The 22,425-nt window shown below is 33.4% G+C and overlaps 1 protein-coding gene across 4 annotated transcripts; it reads left to right on the plus strand.

Annotated features, from left to right (window-relative positions):
* The first annotated feature begins 6,274 nt into the window (after window positions 1-6,274).
* KAN2 (Homeodomain-like superfamily protein) lies at window positions 6,275-12,293 on the plus strand. Of its 4 annotated transcripts, none has more exons than XM_012219711.4 (6): window positions 6,275-7,378; window positions 7,526-7,602; window positions 8,554-8,599; window positions 8,825-8,990; window positions 10,875-10,938; window positions 11,661-12,293. In XM_012219711.4, the coding sequence occupies exons 1-6, from the start codon at window positions 6,697-6,699 to the stop codon at window positions 11,784-11,786; spliced, it is 1,161 nt and encodes a 386-aa protein (XP_012075101.1). In that variant the 5' UTR covers window positions 6,275-6,696; the 3' UTR covers window positions 11,787-12,293. The 4 variants fall into 4 exon arrangements, with proteins under 4 accessions (XP_012075101.1, XP_012075103.1, XP_012075104.1 ...); XM_012219713.4 differs by having other exon boundaries at window positions 10,878-10,938; XM_012219714.4 differs by having other exon boundaries at window positions 6,277-7,378; window positions 10,878-10,938; window positions 11,664-12,293.
* Window positions 12,294-22,425: the final 10,132 nt, after the last annotated feature.

A 22,425-nucleotide genomic window follows, 5' to 3' on the forward strand; every position in this document is an offset into this window, starting at 1 on the left:
AGATTTCAATAATTGTTTCTCACATAGTCTTTTATATTTATCTAAACTTTATGAGGAAATTCTAAACTTAATAGCTTTCTTTCATAAAGCAGTTTTTCATATTATATAGGATATTGTGATGCTGCTCTAATCAATAACTGTGCTTTGCAAAGTCTTTCTATTTTCTGCATAAAGTATTGTGAGGAAGTTCTAATCAATCAGTACGATGAATGTAGTTATCCTTTTCTTCATCAGTAACATCATTAGCGAGAATTATTTAAATAATTTAATAATTTATAAGCTGAATTAAACTAACTAAAATAATTCATAACTATACTTGTATACCCACATGTATATGATATTTTTACGGGTTGGGTTGGGTCTACAGCTTTACCTGACTTGTGACTCAACCCAATTTGTGAATTATAAAAATGATCCGTTCAACCCAACCCATTATACTTTCAAACCTGTCGAATTAGGTTGGATTGGATTGGAACATGTCATGTGCAGTCCTAGATATTATTATTTAAGATTATATTGAAAATCCGGTAAAACCTCTCCTAAAAATTGAATTTTTCCACCTATTTAAATATCATAGAATATCTATCAAGATATACAACACATCCATCGGAAAAATTATCCATAATCTTCCATCATCATTAATACATATCCAATTTCAACTCAATTTCTTTACAATGATTACAATGCACATTTCAATTCATATAATCAAATTAGTTATTTATATTAACCAGCTACCTAATTTCCTCTGTCATTCACTAATCAATCGTTCTCACATTTCCATTTCATAATCTATACACATGCTTTTTTAGTCAATATAAATACTAATCACATGACTTTAACTATACTCAAAACTCCACAACTACATAAACTCAACAACTATGACTTAGAGAACCTAAGATTGAACCGCATCTTTAGTAAAGATTCAACTAGCAAATAGTATTCAATATCTAAAGTTAGACATCAACCATGGTTTCGGTTTTAAACCGAAATCGAATTGAAACTGAATCGGTCAGAGCTTATACTAAATCTAGTAAACGGTTCTTGGTTCTAAACCGTAACCAAAATCGTATACTTAAGGTTCGGTTCAATCTGATTTTTCAATTTTTGAAACCAGAACAGATGATTTTGATTTGAAATCGAAACATACAATTTTATTTTAAAACCGGTGGTTTCGGTTTGAAACTGTGAAAAATATATTTTTAAAGAAATTTTCAATTTTATTTTTTTATAATTTTTGAAATAAATTTTAAGAATTTTTATTAAATTGGTCTAGTTTTTTTCAATAATAATATTTATTATTATTATTATTTTATTTATTCAAGCTACAAATAACAAAAATAAAAAAATTATTGCACATTGAAACTATAAAATGTGACAAATATTTTGGACTATAGTATTTTCTCAAATGTAATAAGTATTGATGAACGGAAAGAATAAAAAACTATTCTTCTAATAATTATAATTAAAAGAATTGACGTAAGAATGACATATTAATGTTTAAGCATGACTAAAATGTAATTCAATGAAGTTGGACTAACTTTTATATTAATTGAAGAGAAAGTCAATAATTGCTAAGATGCAAATTAATCGGCTAAACAGAAATTTCAAAACCGTATCTATTTGGAGACATAAAAAAAAGTTATGGGGCACAACTTGACGCTATCAAATCTTCCTTTAAAGACTTTCGCCTCCGAGACAGGGTTGGTATATCAAGCAATTATTGATAGTACATAGTATTACTCAAGTGTTCAATTCCAAATATAGTCCTATTTTATTTTTTAAAACAACATTTATCGCCGAATTTCTTAATACATTTCTATTTAATATACGTCTATTTTTCTAATTGTATACACATCATTAATATAATAGAAGGGTATTTTAGAAAAAATTAAATAAAAAATATAATTTAACTCTATAAACTAATTTCTTAATCTGTATGAAAGTCAAACTATGGATAGATGTCTTCTCAAAAAATAATAAAAAAAAAACACTATATAGAGGTGGAGCATAAAATTATCAAACAAATATTCTTATTATCAATCAAACAAGAAGTGGCAGCAGCCGATCACTACAGTCGGGTTGCTAGAAGAAATGGCGGCAGCCACACAACAAGGAGAATAGTGCTTGGACAAATATTTTGGAGGAGTGTAGGAAGGAGGCAAAAAAAAATCTTTTAAAAGTTTTAGAGGTTAAGTATAATTTTTTTTTTTTTTTTGATATTTTGGGAGATTAAAGGTAATTTTTTCATAAATAATTTTATAAAAAAATTATTGGGGATTCATGGCCCCTTAAGTCCCTACATAGCTCTGCCCTTGAGCAGCCATGCCACCTGGAGGCAGCTACTAGGTTATAATCAAATAAGTTAAATGGAAAAATTAAAATTGTTTCCTGAATTATAATCAAATCAATACATGAAAATCTCTATTTTCAAAAAAATTAATTATGAGATTTCTAACTTATTAACACTTTAGTCATTCTATCCAAAATAAAGTCTTTGGATTGTCAATTGACCGAAAAATTGATCTCTAAATTGTAGTCAAATAACAATGAGGCTCTGAACTTATGATATCTTACTATCCGTTAACACTTGAATTATCTTATTTTGGATAGAAGTATCAAACTATTGATAAAATCATAATTTACGGTATTCATAGTTAGTTTTTGAAAATATATATCTTCATATGTTAATTTAACTATATAAGTGAATGATAAATCGTAAAATGTCAAACTGGAATACTATTAAGATAAATAATATTAATTAGGTTTAGGTTTTCGGGGTCGTATATCAATCGTAAAATGTGTTATGTAAATTATTATGCATTTATAAAATTGTTATGGTTTTATGAAAGGAACCTTGTGATCATTGTATATTTGTTTTTGTTTAATTAATACAATAACCATAAATCGTAATTCCAAACTACTTTGATTTGACTCTATGAATCTTTTATTATTATTATGTTCACTCGACTTTATAATAACAACAATAAGTATATCTATAAGAATAAATAATCGAGCATAGGCGAATAATAGCAAAGGAGCCTTAATTCGAGATTAATTGGAGAATGAATAATAATAATAATAATAATAATAATAATAATAATAATAATAATAATAATAATAAAATAATAATTTACGTCCATCGTAGAAAAGTATTCATGCATATATGGAGTATGCGCTGTCTTAACATGTATGTACATTGTGTATTTCCTATTTAGCTAATAAAATATGGAAAAAAAAAATTAAGTTTCAGAGAAATGTGAGCGAAGGAGTTTATTTTAAGCCTAAATCGCCAAAAAAGTTTCAATTTTAATGTTTTTGGTAAATTTGGTTAACAATTTTAATTTTGTCAAGTATATCTCAGATTTATTTTTCCTTATCAATTACGGCTTCCGTCTAAAATCTATTAGTTTATTGCTTATTTAGCCGTTAGTTGGTCCCACAACATGCAAGCTCGCATTCACATGGTTATTCTTTGGCAGTTCATCATTTACTTTTAGAATCTATAAGTTGAAAGATTGTATTGTTGAGACAATTTCCTTTCTATTCCGTCACAAGTTTGAAAATTTTTGATATAGCCTTACAATTGACGGACTCCTCATAGATCATTAGCGAACAACTTGCACCGTTAACAATCTCAAAGTTTGCCCAGCTTCACTCTCGGAGTTGCATCACTATACTGCACCCAATCGAATTCTAGATTAAGGCCAGATTGATAATAAAAAATAAGTATGAAATATTGATTGATAAAATTAAAAATATTAGCCAAATTTGAAAATAAAAACTCAAAAATTCAGATTTTTTTTATGATTAAGCCTTGTGTTAAATAAATATAGCACGAGTGGGAGCATGAGGTTTGTTCAAGAGGGTATTTTTGTCATTTTCTAACTAGATATGTATTTACCACTAAACTAAATTTGCTAGATTTGGTGTGTATACATATATATGGCTTGTATAAATATGAGCTGGCCAAAAGAGTAACAATAATAAAATAAAATCTTCTAATTTTCTGAAAAGTTGCTTATTTTAACTTTTTTTTTTTTCCAAAATTCAAAAAAGAAATTGTGAAGAACGCTTTTGAAATTTCCAATACGCTTTTGAAAAGTTTTGGCATTGAAAATATGTTCCAGAATGAAATATCAGGTTGAAAAGGTTTGCCATATATATATATATATATATATATATATATATATATATATATATATATATATATATATAACCAATCATTGATAGAATTGTAACTAGAAATTAAATTTTCTTCAAAAAAAAAAAAAAAAGAAATTAAATTAATGATTGAAAATTCATTAGTTTTACTTGTATATTGGGTTTAATTTGAATTTTTTACTGGAGACGAAAGATAATTACTTCTGAAATTATTATCTGATAAAAAGAAAAAGAAAAAGAAAAAGAAGTGTTTGGGGAATGTCTGGACTGGAAGGATAGGGGAAAAGAAATATTCAGTATTAATTCTGCTATTATATTCCCTCTGCATTCTGCAACAGATGATAGAAACCCATCTTCACAACCTGGAAAAACCCACAGGCCCATGCAATGCTTCTTGCCTTAAGATCCACTTGGTTTTATAAACATTTTTATATAATATATATGATGCTAATATCAAAATTACCCTATGTGAAAAAAATGAAGCTTTCTATATTTTATTTCAAATAACTGCTGTTTGTATTGATTGAATGCCAAAAAATTAATTTAAATTTGAAATTTAAGAAATAAAGTTAAATGGTTTAAATTGCATTGTTAATAAAAAAAATTATGAAATTTAGAAATCCCTTTTGTTATTCGCAAAATTTTATTTTATTAATTATATATCCAGGGAAAACTTATCATGTTGAATGATCTATTCGCTAACCATCAAGTCCTCGGTACACCCAACCAGCCTAGCTCGTATATGTTATGTAAAAATACCTTGAAAAACCTCATTTAATATAGAGTTCTTATAAATCTCTAATAAAGATTTTAAAATCCATGATTTTATAAGTGAGCAAGTATTCGAAATTCACTTCAAAAAAATCAAATAATTTTGGTGTGATGGAACTGTAGCCATCTGCTGTGCTCCTTTATTAGTGTGCTTGCTTATCAGCAAAATGGAAACTACTAAAAATTGCAAGCCAAACACGTCCTTATATTTAGGCTGTGTCTAAAATACTCTTCTTTTATTTGTTTGGCGGATTTAATCACATTACTTTTGTTGTCTGAAACACATATATGGGCAGTGATCAGTATGTCCTGTTTCATTACAGGAGCACCATAAACTGACAAGACATATTTACCACTAGTAAAATTTTAAAAACCCATCTCTACTTACTAGTTGCAGTAAAGGTAAAAATTTGACTTTTACCCTATCCTAATTAAGGAAATCATCCAGGTAAACCGGCCTTATAAAACAAGACTATCAAAGTCTCAAATTCTCGCGAGATGATGACGAGATAATGATATGAAGTCAAAAGTTAAACAGAAAGAATTAATTTGATTTGTGAGAATTAGGGTTTCATGATAACCACAATGAGTGGCTATAATTGGAAATTACGAAACCCTAGACAGTGGAAAATAGTAGTAGCTCATATCTATATAGATAAATATAGTTTTATAGTATGTGTACACTTAGTAAATTTATAAGGTTAGTCGGCTCAAATGTAAATGAGTATTTTTTTTTTATTATTAGAGGGAAACAACGATAAATAATAATAAAAGGTTACAATTTTTTTAAATGACAACGAATCATCAATTGAATTTTTTTTTATAACCCTCGAGCTATAAAATGTAAAAATTTTTTGTTCTTCTAACATAATTCATTTTTCGGGATTGAATTTATGTTTTTAACTTTATAGGGATTGAGATCGCTTACCACCCCATTAATGCTTTGTTGGTAATTATTGATTGATTTTTAATAGAAATGGATGGTTGAATAGGCAAACATTTTTCATATTTGGGTCTGTATACGTACATATATATATATATATATATATAATATGGAAATGATTTAAACTTTAGGTTATGTAAGAAAGTTAGAGTTGGGTCCAAAGAAGAGAGTGTATGTGGGGAGGTTTTAGAAAGGCAAGTATGAGTTGTTGAGGGACAAATGCACACGTTAAAGTATGCAATAAATCTTCCCTTTTCTTCTCTCTTCTCCTCCAAAGAAAAGAAAAGGAAAAACAAAGGGTTAAAAAAACAAAAGACTTGTGTAGTAAAAAAGGAATCAAAAGTCTAATAACTTAAACTTTATTTCTCTTTCTCTTACTCTCACTCTTTCTCATCCTAGTTGTAGTACCCTTACCCTACCCCCACGTCCACAAAAGAGAAACCTCTATTTCTTTCTCTTTCTCCTCTGGTAGCCCCTCAAGTGTCATTTTCTCACATATACTTCACACAAAAGAAACACCATTCACTTCATACCTTGTCATTTCTTCTTTCTCTCTGTCTCTTTCTCACTGTTTTTATTTCTTCAATCTCAAATCTCTGCAATTACCCTCTCAAATTGATCCAAAAGCCCCATATCAAAGAAAACCCAGAAAATCTCTAAACCATTTGAACCCAAATCATTCATAATCCCCCCAGAAGCACAACCTGTTCTGGATTCTTGAGAAACATATTCACTACTGCCCTACCAGAGGAAGAAGAGCAGAAAAAAAAAGTAGAGAAATAAAAAAAGAAGGCCTTAGAAGCTTGTTTGGTTGCTCAGCCATGGAACTATTCCCAGCACAACCAGATTTATCTCTCCAAATCAGCCCACCAAACAGTAAACCCACATCAACATGGAGAAGAACGGAAGAAGAAATGGATTTGGGATTTTGGAAAAGAGCTCTGGACTCAAGAAATACAAGTATGTCTTCGATGGCAAAACCTGATAATAGTTGTTTTGAGCTTTCTTTATCAAATCCAAGGGTTTCTGAGTCAAACTCAAACAACCATTTTCATCTCCTTCAGAACACTACCAATTATAATAGCAGTAACAATCTTTTCCATTCCTTTCAACAAAACAACCAGTTCTATCCACATCATCATCTCTTTCAACAGCAGCAGCAGCAGCAAAACCAGCAGCAACAACAACAACAAGGACTAAGCCAAGACCTTGGTTTTTTGAGACCCATAAGAGGAATTCCTGTATACCAAAACCCTCCTACTCTTTCTACTACTCCTGCTTTTCCTTTCCCTCAACATCCTTTAGATAATACTACTTCTTGTTTGGCAACCAATAACTCCAACTCCACAAGCTTAAGTCCTTTTCAGTCTCAAAATTTGATGAGATCAAGATTGATGTCAAGATTTCCAGCTAAACGCAGCATGAGAGCGCCAAGAATGCGCTGGACTACTACTCTTCATGCTCGCTTTGTTCATGCTGTTGAGTTATTGGGTGGCCATGAAAGTATGCTCTTGCTTTTTTAGCTTTCTTTTCGTCTTTTAAACTTTTTTTTTTTCGTTTGGATAACATAAAAGGAGAAAGATAATGAAAGAAAATTGACCCATTTTTTCTTCTTCTGGTTTTGGGTTTCTTTCACTTATGGGGTTTTAGGGGCTACACCCAAGTCAGTTCTTGAGCTCATGGATGTGAAAGATCTCACATTGGCACATGTTAAATCTCACCTACAGGTAAATAATCTATTAATCTCAACTGGGATTTCCGCAATTTCAGTTTTAAATTAAAAAAAAAAAATACAAAATGTTTGCATTTAGTGTTGTTTGTTTGCTAGTCTTCAAATGATGCAGGCGTTAATGGTACTTATAACCTGTAATCGCCTTTTAATAGCCTACATTACTGGAAGGTTTTAATACATAAATTACAAATTCCAATGTTTCCCTGCAGAGGGTCTCTCAAATCCTTAGCACTTCTTTTTCTACTAGATCTGATGGTGCTGCTAGCTAATAAACAGCTTTTTGCTTGGAAGAACGAACCAGACCAAGTAAATATCAATAACACACACACACACCAACAGACAGAGAGAGATAGAGAGAGAGTGTATGTGTGTGTATTATCGATTTCAGAAATCAAGTAAGACAAAGCCCGAGGAATTCAAAATCAGTCATAGCCAAGCCAAGACAAGCTTACACTCAGTCCAATTATTTTTCTTTTTTAAAACTTTTCTTTTTCTTATACCAATGGAAAAACTAAAAATAACAAAAAAAAATACAAGTACAAAACACCATCATTTCTCAATGATATCTTTCTCAGTTGGGTTTCTCAACCACACTTTCCTAACCATGGTTAATTACATATGCATGTGTCTTCTTTTTTAAAATATATCTATATATATGCATTTATTTGAGCATAAATGCTTCTGTTTGTCATATGATATTTATATATATACATATCACTCACTTTTTACAGTTGGTACTTGCACTGCATTTTAGACCATTTCTTCAGTATATTGAACAGTATATTGGTCTTCTTTTTCTGTTTTTATCTTTGTCTACAAATGCATTTTTTTTCGTTTGACAATTCTAAGGATATTTTTAATTATTATTACCCTAATAAGCTTAGTGTTATACTAATTATATCTTCTACAAACTGAGATTGTTTCTGAAATCTAAAACTGCCTGCAGATGTATCGGACGGTAAAGACCACAGATCGAGCAGCAGCTTCTTCAGGTTAACTAATGGCTAATTATTCTTTTTCGCACTTGTATTATGCAAGATTAACATATTGATCTAACCAATGAACCATAATTTAGTGGTAATAGAGTCGTCTCTCGTGTCAGACAGAGCTCTTGATTCCAAATTTCAGTCGCAGCTTATTTATCTTGCTAAAGTCTAGATTTTAGTTTGGTTATTTTGTTTTTAAAAATACCCTTTTTTTATTTTGCATACATGCAGGGCAATCAGATGTATTTGATAATGGATCATCAGGAGATACTTCTGAAGATTTGATGTTTGATATCCAAAACTCATCAAGAAGGTCTGAACTAACAATGCAGCAAGGAAGAACAAGTGGTAATGAGCAGGACAAGGACTATCAGGGTCTATGGAGCAATTCTTCCAGGTGAACTTAAAATCCTACAATCTTTTTGCATGTTTGTGCGTTAAATATACTGCTAAGTTGTAGAATAAATTAAGGTTAGGACAATTAAAAACAAAAGATGAAATCTATAACAATCTTTTTTTTAATAAAATAAAATTTTGCTGATAAAAAAAAGAAACTCATGGAATATCTGAAATCTATCTGAAAATTTACTTACATTATATGGCATGGTTAATATGATAATAATACTATATAGGGAAAATATGGGTTGTTGTATAAAAGAGGTTAGCCATTGCATAAAGCATCCCACATCTGTCCTTTCAGGGCGGAGTTAAACTTTAGAATTTGGAGTCCAAAATAAATTTCTCAATAGTTATACGACCAAAACGAAGATCAAAATTTTTTGTATTAAATTATAAAGCAAAATTTAAAAAAATTCTGGAGTTTAGGGCAGCTCGGGCTTCCCTAGTCCCCTCTCTCCGTCTCTGTGTGCATTACCACATACATCTAGTTCCCCCCTATTATTGCAGAGAGGCTGTTTCTATAGCTTGAACCCATGAATTCCCAATTACAAGCTGATATAGATATTTTAGATCAAGTATAAAAATAAATATAAAATGATATTAGTGAATAAATATTTAAAGTAATTTCCATTTATTAGTGGGTGTATGAAATTAACAGAGAGATTTCCTCCGTGTAATTAATATTTTTTTGATATTTTGAGATAAGAAAATGGAAAAATGTTGTTGTATCATGCCACTGAATTAAGGAACTAATTAGTTAAGTTATATGATAATATTTATATTGAAAATATCTCATCTGAAGAAGCATAAAGACAAAATCATACCGAAATTTTAATTACCTTTCTTTGTTTGAAATAGTTGCTTGTCCTAAGGATAAAATAGAAGATGCTAAGACATACTCTACAGAAATATGTACTTCATCGTATAAATACCAGACTGATTACAATAAAATACAGTAAAATACATATTTGTACAAAATACGTTAATGGAAGAGAGTGAAAGATGATAATTGCTATCTTATCATTGATCCATTATATGGTTTTCCTTTTTCTTGCCTTTTTTTCAAATGAGTGAATCTAACCTAACCTAAAGTCTTTGGAATTCGTGCATTACTATATCTACGTGATTATAAAGTAAAACTATAGCATGTTGGACTAAATAATTTAAAGAAAAACAAACTTTATTTTTTTTGGGGCAATGATTCTATCTTATACTATTATTATAGGCTCTCTCTCTCTCTCCCTCCCTCCCTCCCTCCCTCCTTCTTGGTGCACAAAAACACCCACTGCATAGGAACATAGTTACATGCAAGAAGCCACAAAAAGAGGTTTTATATATAAATATATATTGAAATGAAATGATGATTTCACTGCTTTGTTGTGTCTGGTGAGGACCATGAAGACTGAAACTCCACATGATGGGGTAATTATGTGGTTTGCTCTATTTGTGGGTGAAAAGGAAGTAAAAGAATAACACTCTTTCCTACTATTCCAAGGCAGAGAAACACATTCACCTAAAAAAAATGGAGATATCTCTTTCTCTTGGATTTTGTGGGCTCAATTCAAAAATGGGTCCTACAACTAGAAAACTTAGTGTCAAAGATAAACCCCCTATGATGGACCCATTAGTGGAAATCTTGGTGCCAAAGCTATATGCCCTTTGAAACTTCCTTATAATCTGTTGTTCTGGGTAATGGGCTATCACATGGGTTGAGTTCAACTTTATCTCTCAATCACCAATTTTAATAAAATTTTTGTAAAGTTAAGAGGGAACTATGAACAAGACAGTAAAAGATTGCTTTCTTTTCTCAGTATTTGCTTTTTTTCTTCTTCTGCATGGCTTCCACTGATAAGAAATATTCTCTAAATCTGTTGGTTTATAGCAGGGAAGCTTGGTTGCATGTGAAACCGAAGGATTCTGGTGGAAACTTATCATCCCTTCATGAGGTACTAACTGACTATGCCAAATCTCTATATCCCCTTAGTTTCCCAAATTGTCCTTATTCTTTGAAAAATGTTTTATTCTCCATGCACATATATATGGTTCTTGGAATGATTCAAGAAAAAAGCAGATGCCTTAATTTTCTTTTGCTTTCTTTTTCTTTCTTGATTGAGTCATGCAAATTAGAAAGAAAGAAGAAAGGCATAGGCCTTTCAAAAGCTCCATTCAAGGGGGTGTTTAGTCATTTTTACAAATTACCTGAGGAAAATGGAAGAAAAGTCTTCCCTTTTGATGTGGAAAGCTCATCCTTTTTTTAGTCCCAACAAATTTAAATTATTTAATTGTTTACATTATTTTGTATCTGCATTATTAAACTACACTGCACCCTCTAGCTTTCACCTATAACCTTGTAGTCCCATTTGTTTTTTGAATCTTGTAATGGGTTCAGGTCAATAAATTTACTGGCTAGGGTCAAAATGTACAATAATATAAAATACAGTATTAATTATGAATACTGAATAATTGTATTAGAGAGCTGCACACTGTACACAGACTTTATCAGGCATTCAAAAATGTACTCTCTCTCTCTCTCTTCTTTTTTCTTTGATAAATATTCTATTATTCCCTTAGTCAAAATGTCCTTTTGAATCCCACTTTCACACGCTTCCCTTATAAGAATTGATTGCCCTGTCTCAGTTCTTTATTACATTTTTATTTTTGTAACCAGCAGGAAATGGATCCAAAGTGCTTAAGCTATGAAAGAATATCACAAGTGAGCTCATCAAGCCTTTCAGGGACAAGTCCCAACCCCAAGAAGCCTAACTTGGAGTTTACCTTGGGCAGGCCACATTGAAAGAAAAAAAGAAAAAAATCTACTTAAATTTATATATTTTGTACTATCATTTTGAAATCATTATCTCTCTGATGAGAAGAGGGCTGGTGAAGAGAATCAGGTACCCAGCTGAGAAAATCAGAGAAAAGAAAGGAAAAGAAAAAGAGAAAGAGAAAAAAGAAAAGAAAAGAAAGGAAAAGAAAAAGAGAGCTAAAGAAAGACAAGGAGACAAGAAAGACAGAAAGCAACAAAAGGATGAGTGGAAAAAGCATGTCTTTCCTGTCAAGCTGTGTGAGATCCAAATCAACATATTATATTCCTACGTAAATATGAAATCTAATTGATTTTGTTGTTTTGCACTAAGCGAGAGAGAGAGAGAGTGAATGAAAAAAAAGAAGAAAAAAAATTCTTAGAAAGAAAGAAAAAAAAAATGCTTTAGCTACATATCTTAAAGTATGAAGTGATCCTTGGTAATTGTAATGGAGCACTTTATTACATTTATAAAACATATTTTGTAATTTTACCAAAGGGAATTGGCTCTCTTTCCATCTCCATGTATTCATTCCCACATTCTTTACACTTTATGAACAAAGAAAAAGAAACCCTTTATTCAGAATATGAGCTAGGAAAGGACTGGTAAATAAAGGCATAACTTTTTTTTTTTTCTTTTAAAAAATTTTTTTTGAAACATCCTAGCTTTCTTAGTTAACCTAAAGCGGAACTCCATTTTGATTTCCCTTTAGCAGTAACTTTATTATTCTTTAATTAATTAACTAACGTATTGCATGAATATATATATATATATATATATATATATATATATATATATATATATACCATCAGATAATGCCGAAATTCTAAACCTTTGATGTCATTCTAAGAACATTTAAATTATTCTTGTAATGATTAACTTTATCATTGCACTTTAAATTTAGTATGGATAAAGATTGGACTGTCATAATTTAACTTTACAAAAAGAAGATTGCATCTTGCAATTTGTGACCTTATATGGAGGGAAGCTTCTTTGAAAGTGCCTAAAGTTGATCAATAGTAATCTTAAGTATAAGTTATAGAATTTAATTTATTTATTAATATTGAATTCTATAATTACTATCTTTTTTAGTTTCTAATGATTATTTACATTTATATTAAATATGAATAAAAATTTAAAAGTTCATGTTTTTAGAATTTGTACACGGATATATATATGTAGTGGGGAAGATTAAGAATTTTAGGGTAGTAACTTGGTTTGGAATATTTCAATTCAAATATCGAACTTATAATTCATAATAGATGTTCAAAATATAAATATAAAATTAAATATATTTTTATGATAATATTTTTATTTGGGTAAAATAATGCAGATAATCTTGATCATGAACTTTTGGGTGGACATTGGATGCTAGAAATTATCTTCGGGTTCAACAATGACATCTTGATTTTGATCCATTTTCAGATATTCTACAGAACCTTACTGTGTGGATTAGATTTTATTTTCTACCTATCGAGTATTATGACCCTTGATTTTTTTTATTTATTTTTTATTATTTATTTATTTTTTATGCATGTGGATGCAAAAATTGGAAAACCTATTTGTGTTGATACCAATACGAGGTTAGTTTCTTGGTGCAGATATACTCGTGTGTGTGTTGAGCTTGATTTAACTAAGCCTCTCACATCTAAGTTCCACCTAAGAAGAAGAATTCGTCGAGTAGAGTATGAGGGTCTTCATCTTGTTTGTTTTTTATGTGGTTGCTATGGGCATTCGTCTGACCAATGTCGTTCTGAGGAAACCATTGGCTTTGTTGATCATGGTGAATCTAATGTTGTGGGTCTAGGGCATCATGGTCCATCTCATTCTTATTGTCTTCTTGAGAACCAACTGATAAATCGGCAGTTGTAGAAGATTATGGTGAGTGGATGTTGGTTAAGAGGGACAAATGTAATCCTTGCTTCCAGGATTGTAATTTCCCAAATAATCAATATGATGTGAATTAGAAGGATAGGGTAGGAGGCAGAAGAGCATCAAATCCCAACATTAGGTGTTTTAGGTTTGGGATTTTGACAGAGAATCCCATTAAATACGGAATTACTAATAATCAATTAACGCATTTTAAGTGAAATGAAGAGCAAGATGATTTGCATGTGCATAGCAAGACTAATGGGTCGGGCTTTTCTAATAAAGCTTCTTCATCTGAACCTAGAGGAGGCAAGCTTTCTCTTACTAAGGCTACTAAGAATATTGCACGAGCTCCTATCTCTCATGTGTCCCAGCCTTCTAATCAATTTGAATGGTGTGGTCCGACTCTTTATGTGCGAAATAATCCATTTGGTTCTCGTTTAATTTATTGGTTCTTGTTAAGCAGCTGTCAAGGCTAAACATATTGTTGTTCCTAGTACTAAGACTAATACGGGTTAGAAGAGGGAGTTCATCAGACTGATAAATCTAACTCTGGCCATTTTAATAATGATGTTTTCCCTATCCCTACACTCTAAATATTAAGGATGCTTTAATGGATGATGAGACTCACTCTGATGAGAATATTGATGTGGTTGCATACAGGAACTATGTCGTGTCCTTGTGAACTTGAAGAGCGATTTTTGGAGGCTCTGAGAGACTATCTAGCTGAGACAGAATATTTATTGATTATTCTTCTCTCTTGAATTTCATTTATGGCTTTATGGACGGTAATGTTTCATTTATGGCTTTGGGTTGAAGAATATTTTTTTTTCACTCTTCTTTGGACTCATAAACAAATGTCTAGACCAACATAGAAGAAGATTTGATGCATTTCATAATGTTGACAACCTAATTTTAAGATATAATACCACCTCCTTCAAAACCCATTCCAAAAGATCCCAATTAAGGGGGTCATAGGCTTTTTCCAAATCTATCTTGATAGCCATAAAACCTGTGGAACCCTTAGTCATTTTCACAGAATGGATAAGTTTGATAAATAACCACATTGTCAATGATTTGACGACCAGGAATAAAGCTACACTGCTCGTGGAAAGCTGATAAAATCCCTTTTAAATAGGTTTGTGGATTATTGACCTTCGAAATTAAAACTAGAATGGTTTGATTAATCTTGACAAGAAGAAGAGCGCCATGAAAAATATCAATAATACTATTAATAACCGTATCGCCAATAACCGGACACAGCTACTAATAAAAACCAACCTGAAAATCATTTGAACCGAGAGTTTTGAAATGCACCATTCCTAATAAAGCTTGATCAACTTCATCTTTCGTGAAAGGACTATCTAAATAAGATAAAGTATCAACTGGGAGACGAGGGAAGCAGCTTGACCGGAGGACAAAAAAGTTTGACTCCTTTGTATGAAGATGATAAAAGAATTCTTTGGCCATATCTTCAAAAGAGACTGGTCCGAGACCCAAAATCCATCTACATCTTACAATTGTTCACTAAAAAATTTATTCTGGTGGGCTAAGATTGAGAGATGATAGAACCTAATTTTCTGCTTGCAAAAAACTATCCATTCCTCCCTGGACCTTTGAAACCAGTTAATTCCTCCGCCTCCAAAATAGATTGAAGCTTAGCTTGAAGTTTACTCTCCAGACGAATTAGCTCTCCTATTACAACGCAGCCAAATTTGAACTCCTCTAATTCAACTTAAAAGCCTACGTTTCTTGCCGAAAATAGTCATATTCTAAGTACTTAAATCTCACTATAGATATTCCAATTCTTGAAAGAGTGGCCGATCAGAACTCCAACTCTGACGAACAACATTAATAAAGGTATGATGTTTAAACTAAGAGAATTGACAGTGAAAAAGAGAAGGCCTAGTTGTTACTTGAGCATTAGTATTAACAACAAAGGGCAGTGATTTGGATAAAGCAACCTCTAAGACTCTGAACACAAAGCACAATCCAATCTAGCACATTTATTAGGTAACAAACCCAAACCTCTACTCCATGTAAATTGAGAACTATTATAGCCTAAGTCAATAAGACCATTAGAAAATGTCCACTGATTAAAATCATTGGAACTTGAGACATTAAATGAAGCATATCCAATCTATTCTTTAGGACCTATAACTGAATTGAAATCACCTAAGACTATCCAATCATCCAACTCATCAAGATTGGCCAACTGTAACTCAGATTAGAGAAGATGATGAAGGTGGACAATTGGACTAGCATAAACAAAGGCCATATTCCAAGATTCACCAATTCAGATTAGAGAAGATGATGAAGGTGGACAATTGGACTAGCATAAACAAAGGCCATATTCCAAGATTCACCAATTCAGATTAGAGAAGATGATGAAGGTGGACAATAGGACTAGCATAAACAAAGGCCATATTCCCTTCACATACGCAAGAAAGTACTTAGAATTAACATCAACTCCCTGAAGCGAAAATAACTTGGCTTGCTGGCGCTTCTTGATGTCTTCCTTTTCTAAGATAAAGTTCCATTCCTTTCGTAAAGCCAAATAATCTTTCGGATCCATGGTACTCGGCACATCTTACAACAATCGATTCAATAGAGCCTTACGATTTCGCTACTCTCGATTGCGACCTCTCCCCCCATTCCGCTAGAGCTTCTGCACAACTATTGTTTCTGTCGGTAACGAACACATTACCAAAACGGTTCTGTCCCAAAGAGATCAGCTCTGTAATAACCTCCTCTAGCAGCCATGAGTTATCAAATCTGAACCGCCGACTACCCCCCAGCTCCTCTAGAGTTTTTATTTGAAAAAATAATGGCTTGTGATCACTGACCGGAGCTATGAGCATGAAATAATTGGAACCCGTAAAACGATTAGAGGAAGTGATAATCTATTCACATACAAGTGTAATTTAAATACATGATTACAGACTCTTCTAATCCTTGTTTCAAGGAACTTGTATATATCTAAATATAACACAATAGAATTTGAATAAGTCTTTGTAACAATTACGTTGTTATCTTATCTAATACGCCCCCGCAAGATGGTGTACAGTCTGCAACACCAATCTTGTTTCTGAAATGGCTGAATGCTGTGAAAGATAAGGGCTTTGTTAGCATATCAGCAAGTTGGTCTTTTGCCGAGATATGAGTGACTCGAAGAGTTCCATTTTGCACTTGTTGCCGTACAAAATGATAATCTATGGCAATGTGTTTCATGCGGGAGTGAAAGACCGGGTTTGTTGCAACATAAGTAGCTCCCAAATTATCACAGTAGATCACCGGAGATTTGGGTCTTGGAAACTGCAATTCATCTAATAAATTTCTGACCTAGCCAAATCAGCTACTGTGGAGGCTACGAATTTATATTCAGCTTCAGTTGAGCTTCTTGCTACAGTTTTCTGCTTCTTTGAAGACCAGGCAACTGGGTTCTTTCCTAGAAAAATTATGTAGGCACTAGTAGAGGTCCTATCATCGTGATTTCTCGCCCAATCCGCATCGGAGAATGCATGTAAATCATCATCAGTTTGTCTACAAAGATTCAATCCAAAATCAAATGTACCAACCAAATACCGCAAAAGCCGTTTAAGAGCAGTCCAATGTTTTTCAGTTGGCTTTGATGTGTATTGCGCTAGTTTATTAACAACAAATGCCACATCTGGTCTTGTAAGCAATAGGTATTGTAAACTTCCTATTAGAGCCCGATAGACAGTAGCATCCTGTAAACATGCAGAATCTGAAGAATTGAGGGTCATGGTCGAAGACATTGGTGTAGATGCAGATTTGGCTTCATGCATGTGAGCTTTCTCTAGAAGGTCACGTATATAATTATGTTGTGAGAGAAACAGACCCGTGCCTGTTCTCTTGACCTCAACACCCAGAAAATAGTGAAGGTTCCCCAAATCTTTAATAGAGAATGCCTTACCCAATTGATTAATGAATGCTTCAATTCGCATAGCACTACTCCCAGTAATAATTATATCATCAACGTAAACTAGTAAATAAAGAACAGTCCCTTGTTGATGATATATAAATAGGCAAGAATCTGATTTGGATTGTTGAAAACCAACAGCTATCAGAAACGACGTTAAAGCAGAGTACCACACCCTTGGAGCTTGTTTTAATCCGTAGAGAGACTTATCCAATTTGCACACAAATTTCAAATTGTGATGTTGAATAAAACCAGGTGGCTGCTCCATAAACACATCTTCATTTAATTTACCATGAAGGAAGGCATTATTGACATCCACCTGTCGAAGAGGCCAATTTTTACTAACAGCAATAGATAGTATAACCCGAACTGTGGGATGTTTTGCAACAGGAGAGAAGGTCTGATCAAAATCAAGTCCTGGTCTTTGAGTAAATCCTCGTGCCACCAGACGTGCTTTATACCGAACTGGAATTCCCTTGGAATCATGCTTTATGCGAAACAGCCATTTACAGCTAACAACATTATTTGCTTTTTCCAAAGGAACCAAACGCCAAGTTTTCTGCTTCATGAGGGCTTGATATTCTTCTTCCATGGCAGATCGCCACTTCGGATCCTTCAATGCCTGAGCAACAGTCTTGGGAACAAATTGAATATCAGATTGAACTTCAGTGGATAGACACAGTCTATTAATTGGCTTTCGAATTTGATTTTTGCTGCGTGTCACCATTGGATGTACATTTTGATTGAGATTAGAGGCTAACGGCAAGCTGCTCACAACATCACTTTGAGTAGGTAATAAAATAAGTGAATTAGAAATTTCAGTACCTGAACCATAATCCGAGATGTTACTGTGTTCGGGTTGCTGCTGAATTAGCGAAGGAGAAGCCGAGGAATCAGGGTTCACATAATTTGGTTGCCCACTACTGTCAAGACCTGCAGACATTGGTAAAATAAAATGTATGGGTGACCAGGTATCTAATGTATGAGAATCAGGTCGTTCTAAAGCTGTGGCTAGAGAATTAAACGGAAAGTCAGATTCTATAAAGTCAACATGACGAGAAAGATAGATTTTGGATGAATGAGGATCATAGCACTTGTAAGCACTTTGAGTAGCTGAATACCCAATAAAAACACAAGGAAGAAAACGTTTTTCCAGTTTATGTTTATTAAATGGACGAATCCAAGGATAACATAAACACCCAAAAACCTTTAATTTAGCATAATTGGGTTCTTTGCCATGAAGACAGTAGAAAGGTGATTTATTGTCCAAAATAGAGGTTGGCATTCTATTGATTAAATATACGGCTGTCTGAAAAGCGTATGTCCAAAAAGATAGGGGTAGATTGGCTTGATGAAGTAATGTGAGCCCGGTTTCGACAATGTGTCGATGTCGACGCTCAGCTGTGGCGTTATGTTCTGGTGTGTAGGGTGGAGTAAGAAAATGAGAAATCCCTTTTTCTTGCAAGTAAGCTTTCAGGTGTATAAATTCCCCCCCATTATCCGAATAGATTGATTTAATTTTCCTATTGAAGTAGTTTTCAACAAGATTCTGAAATAGCGGAAAAATTGAAGACACGTCAGATTTTCTTTTCAAAGGAAACAACCACACAAATTTGGTAAAATGATTGACAAAAATGATATAATACCAAAATTCATCAATAGAAGTGACCGGTGATGGTCCCCAAACGTCACTATAAATTAACTCCAATGGAGCAGAGCTTGTCATAGTGGACTCAAAAAATGGAGACTTGTGCATTTTGTTGCACTTACATGAATCACAAAAGAAATTATTGTTTGAAACTGATAAATCAAATGACTGCAAAAGAAGACGCAAGATAGGTGTTGAAGGGTGGCCTAGCCGACGATGCCATATATAGGGGCTGTGAAGAAGCAACAATATGATTAATGGTCAAAGAAGAACCTCTTGACAGATTGGGCGGCCATTCATAAATGCCATTAGTGGGCTTCCCTTCCGCTAGTAGCGCCCCCGTGCTCAAATCCTTCACAGTAAACAGAAAGGGATTAAATGTCACCTCAACATTATTATCAGCGCACAATTTATAAATAGAAATAAGATTCTTGTCAAGAGCAGGAACACATAAAACATTCTTTAAACTCAAAGGCTTGGTGGCAGAATTGAAGGTAACAGTCCCTGTATGAGAAATTGGATAGGATTTACCATCACCAAGGAAAACATTATCACTGCCTTCATAATCTGAATGAATAGCCAGATTCTTTAAATCTTCTACCACATGCTGATTTGCATCTGAATCGACAACCCAATGAGGATCATTTGTCTGCCGATTGCTAGTAACACAATTAACTTGAGCTTGAGTCTTTGAACCAGCAGCAGTGGAGTTTTCATTAAACAGCCATGGGAGCAATTTCTTGAGTTTAAAACATTGTTTGGTGACATGCCCAGGCCTGTCACAAAATTGACATTTAACCCTGTTTTTGTAGGTCGAGGAAGTAGGAGTACCTGAAAAATTTCCAGAATTAACAAAAGCGGAAGATTGAGGAGCAGCAGTTGACGATCCAGCTTTGTTTTTTGCAGTATAGTTCACCATTGTGGGAGTAACAACCAAATTCGACTCACGATTCAATTGACTCTCAAAGTCAGTCAATTTATCATGAAGATCGTCAAAAGAAATCTCAAAGTCACGTGCTCGAATGGCAGCCGAAACCTCCTTATATTCAGCAGGTAGACCATGAAGAACATGGAGAACAGTTTCATTCATCGTAATAACAACACCAACAGCAGCAAGTGTAGTGGTGATCGATTTAATTTTCTGGAGAAACTCAGTAACTGATGCGATCCCTTTCTTAGCTGTAAATAGAGACTCTCTCAAGCTCATAATGCGAGCTTGAGATGGCTTAGCATAGGTTTTCTCCAGAGTAACCCAAACATCCTGAGAAGTTTTCTCACCAACAACATATGAGACAACATCGGGAGAAAGAGAAGCGATCATAGCGCTTCAAAGGTGCTGATCTTGACGAAACAGATAGGAACTGGTTGTCAGATTACTAGCAATAGGGTTCTCAACAAACTTAAGGAAATCATAACCAACCAATAGAGAGTACCACTGAGTATGCCACGATTGGTAGTTTGTGGCAGTCAGTTTAAGAGGAGCTTGAGCGGAGGCATTAATGGAAACTAATTGAGTTTCAGAGGGGTTTAGGGTTGGCATTTGAAGAACGGTAGGAGTGGTGGAACTGGTTTCTTCCAGAGGATTAGTCATTGAAAAGGAATAGAAGAATCACAGATAGGATCGAAAAAAAAATGCTGTTTGAGCAAAAGACTCTGATACCATAAAACGATTAGAGGAAGTGATAATCTATTCACATACAAGTGTAATTTAAATACATGATTACAGACTTTTCTAATCCTTGTTTCAAGGAACTTGTATATATCTAAATATAACAGAATAGAATTTGAATAAGTCTTTGTAACAACTACGTTGTTATCTTATCTAATAACCCGGATATCTTTTTAGCCATTCATTGTTAGCTAAACACCTATAAAGCTTCTCACAAATGGCGGCTTGGAAGCGTCTACACTGCTTCCATGTAAAAACCAAGCCACTGAAAGGGAGTTCATTTAAATTGCAATTCTGAAGAATTTGCCTAAACCCATCCAATAGATAACTTGGATGAATATCTCCACCCATTTTTTCCTCTTGACGAAGTAGGTCATTAAAATCACCTAAACATAGCCAAGGCATCGTGTCTCTACTTGCAAGAGCTCTCGATAAATTCCAAGATTGCCTTCGTTTGTTTCTTTCTAGAAAACCATAGAAGCCAATAACCCTTACTCAACTGTTATCCAGTAAAATAGCCATGCCACCACCTCGACCCAATCTATCCGCGATAAAACTGTTAGAAAATCCCAACTATTATTGAACCTCCTCCACTTACTTTCCTATGTTAGCATTTCGATAAAAAAAAACCACCACCGGCTTATATCTCAAGGTCAGCTCTTTGAGAACTCTTATTGTTTGGGGGTTACCAAGTCTTCGACAATTCCAGCATAAGGTATTCATTGCGCCCGGCTATTCCCGGACCCCAGGATCAGCTAATATAAAAGGAGATGAAGCCACAATCGAATCCTTGGATCTAGATACAACTGGGGCAGTTTTCTTTTGTGGTTGTGGTCTCTTCTTCCCATCATCAGTTTGTGGAATAGCTTCGTTTTTCTAGGGAACTCAATTTCTCACCATTACTATCCATGTCCATGAAAACCACATCGTCATTCCGCTGACTGACTTGCAAAAGATTACCCATAAAGGCTCTATTGAACTCATGAACCTTAAGGCCATGAAAATTTGGTTCCAATCCCCTTCCAAGAAACATACCCCTACCAGTATAATGCACTCCATTTTCCTCTCTAAACATCACACTCTACTTCTAGGTTTCTCGTCTCAAAGGAACCTGTAAATTATTGATAGGACTTATTTTTATAGTATTTTTAGTTTAATTTTTATTAAGATTTTTAGCTTTTTTTTAATTACTTTGATTGAGATTTGTTTAGATTTATTTTTATTTTTAATTAAGTTTTCTTGATTCTTGATAAGCTTGATTTGAAGGGTTTTTAGCGGGAAAATAACCAAAATTTGCATCAAAGAAGGTTGGAGCTGAAAAATAAAGATAAAAGCTCAACATGACCAAGTTAGTAAAATACATAGCCTGACTGTGTCAGACGCCATGGCCATGTTCCCAAGAAAGTTGAAAATTCAACTGGGCCGAAATTGATTATTTTGCCCGTGTAGAATTGAAGTCCGGGCTTGTCTTGTGCACAGACTTGCATGGGAATAATAGAA

This window comes from Jatropha curcas, chromosome 11, assembly GCF_041381405.1.
Source record: "Jatropha curcas cultivar XTBG-Jc1 chromosome 11, XTBG_Jcur_1.0, whole genome shotgun sequence".
Taxonomy (NCBI): Eukaryota; Viridiplantae; Streptophyta; class Magnoliopsida; order Malpighiales; family Euphorbiaceae; genus Jatropha; species Jatropha curcas.

Coding starts and splice junctions, on each gene's coding strand:
- KAN2 (XM_012219711.4), top strand. CDS start 6,697: ATGGAACTATTCCCAGCACAACCAGATTTATCTCTCCAAATCAGCCCA. Junction 7,379..7,525: donor GTTATTGGGTGGCCATGAAA/GTATGCTCTTGC, acceptor ATGGGGTTTTAG/GGGCTACACCCAAGTCAGTT. Junction 10,939..11,660: donor ACTTATCATCCCTTCATGAG/GTACTAACTGAC, acceptor TTTTGTAACCAG/CAGGAAATGGATCCAAAGTG.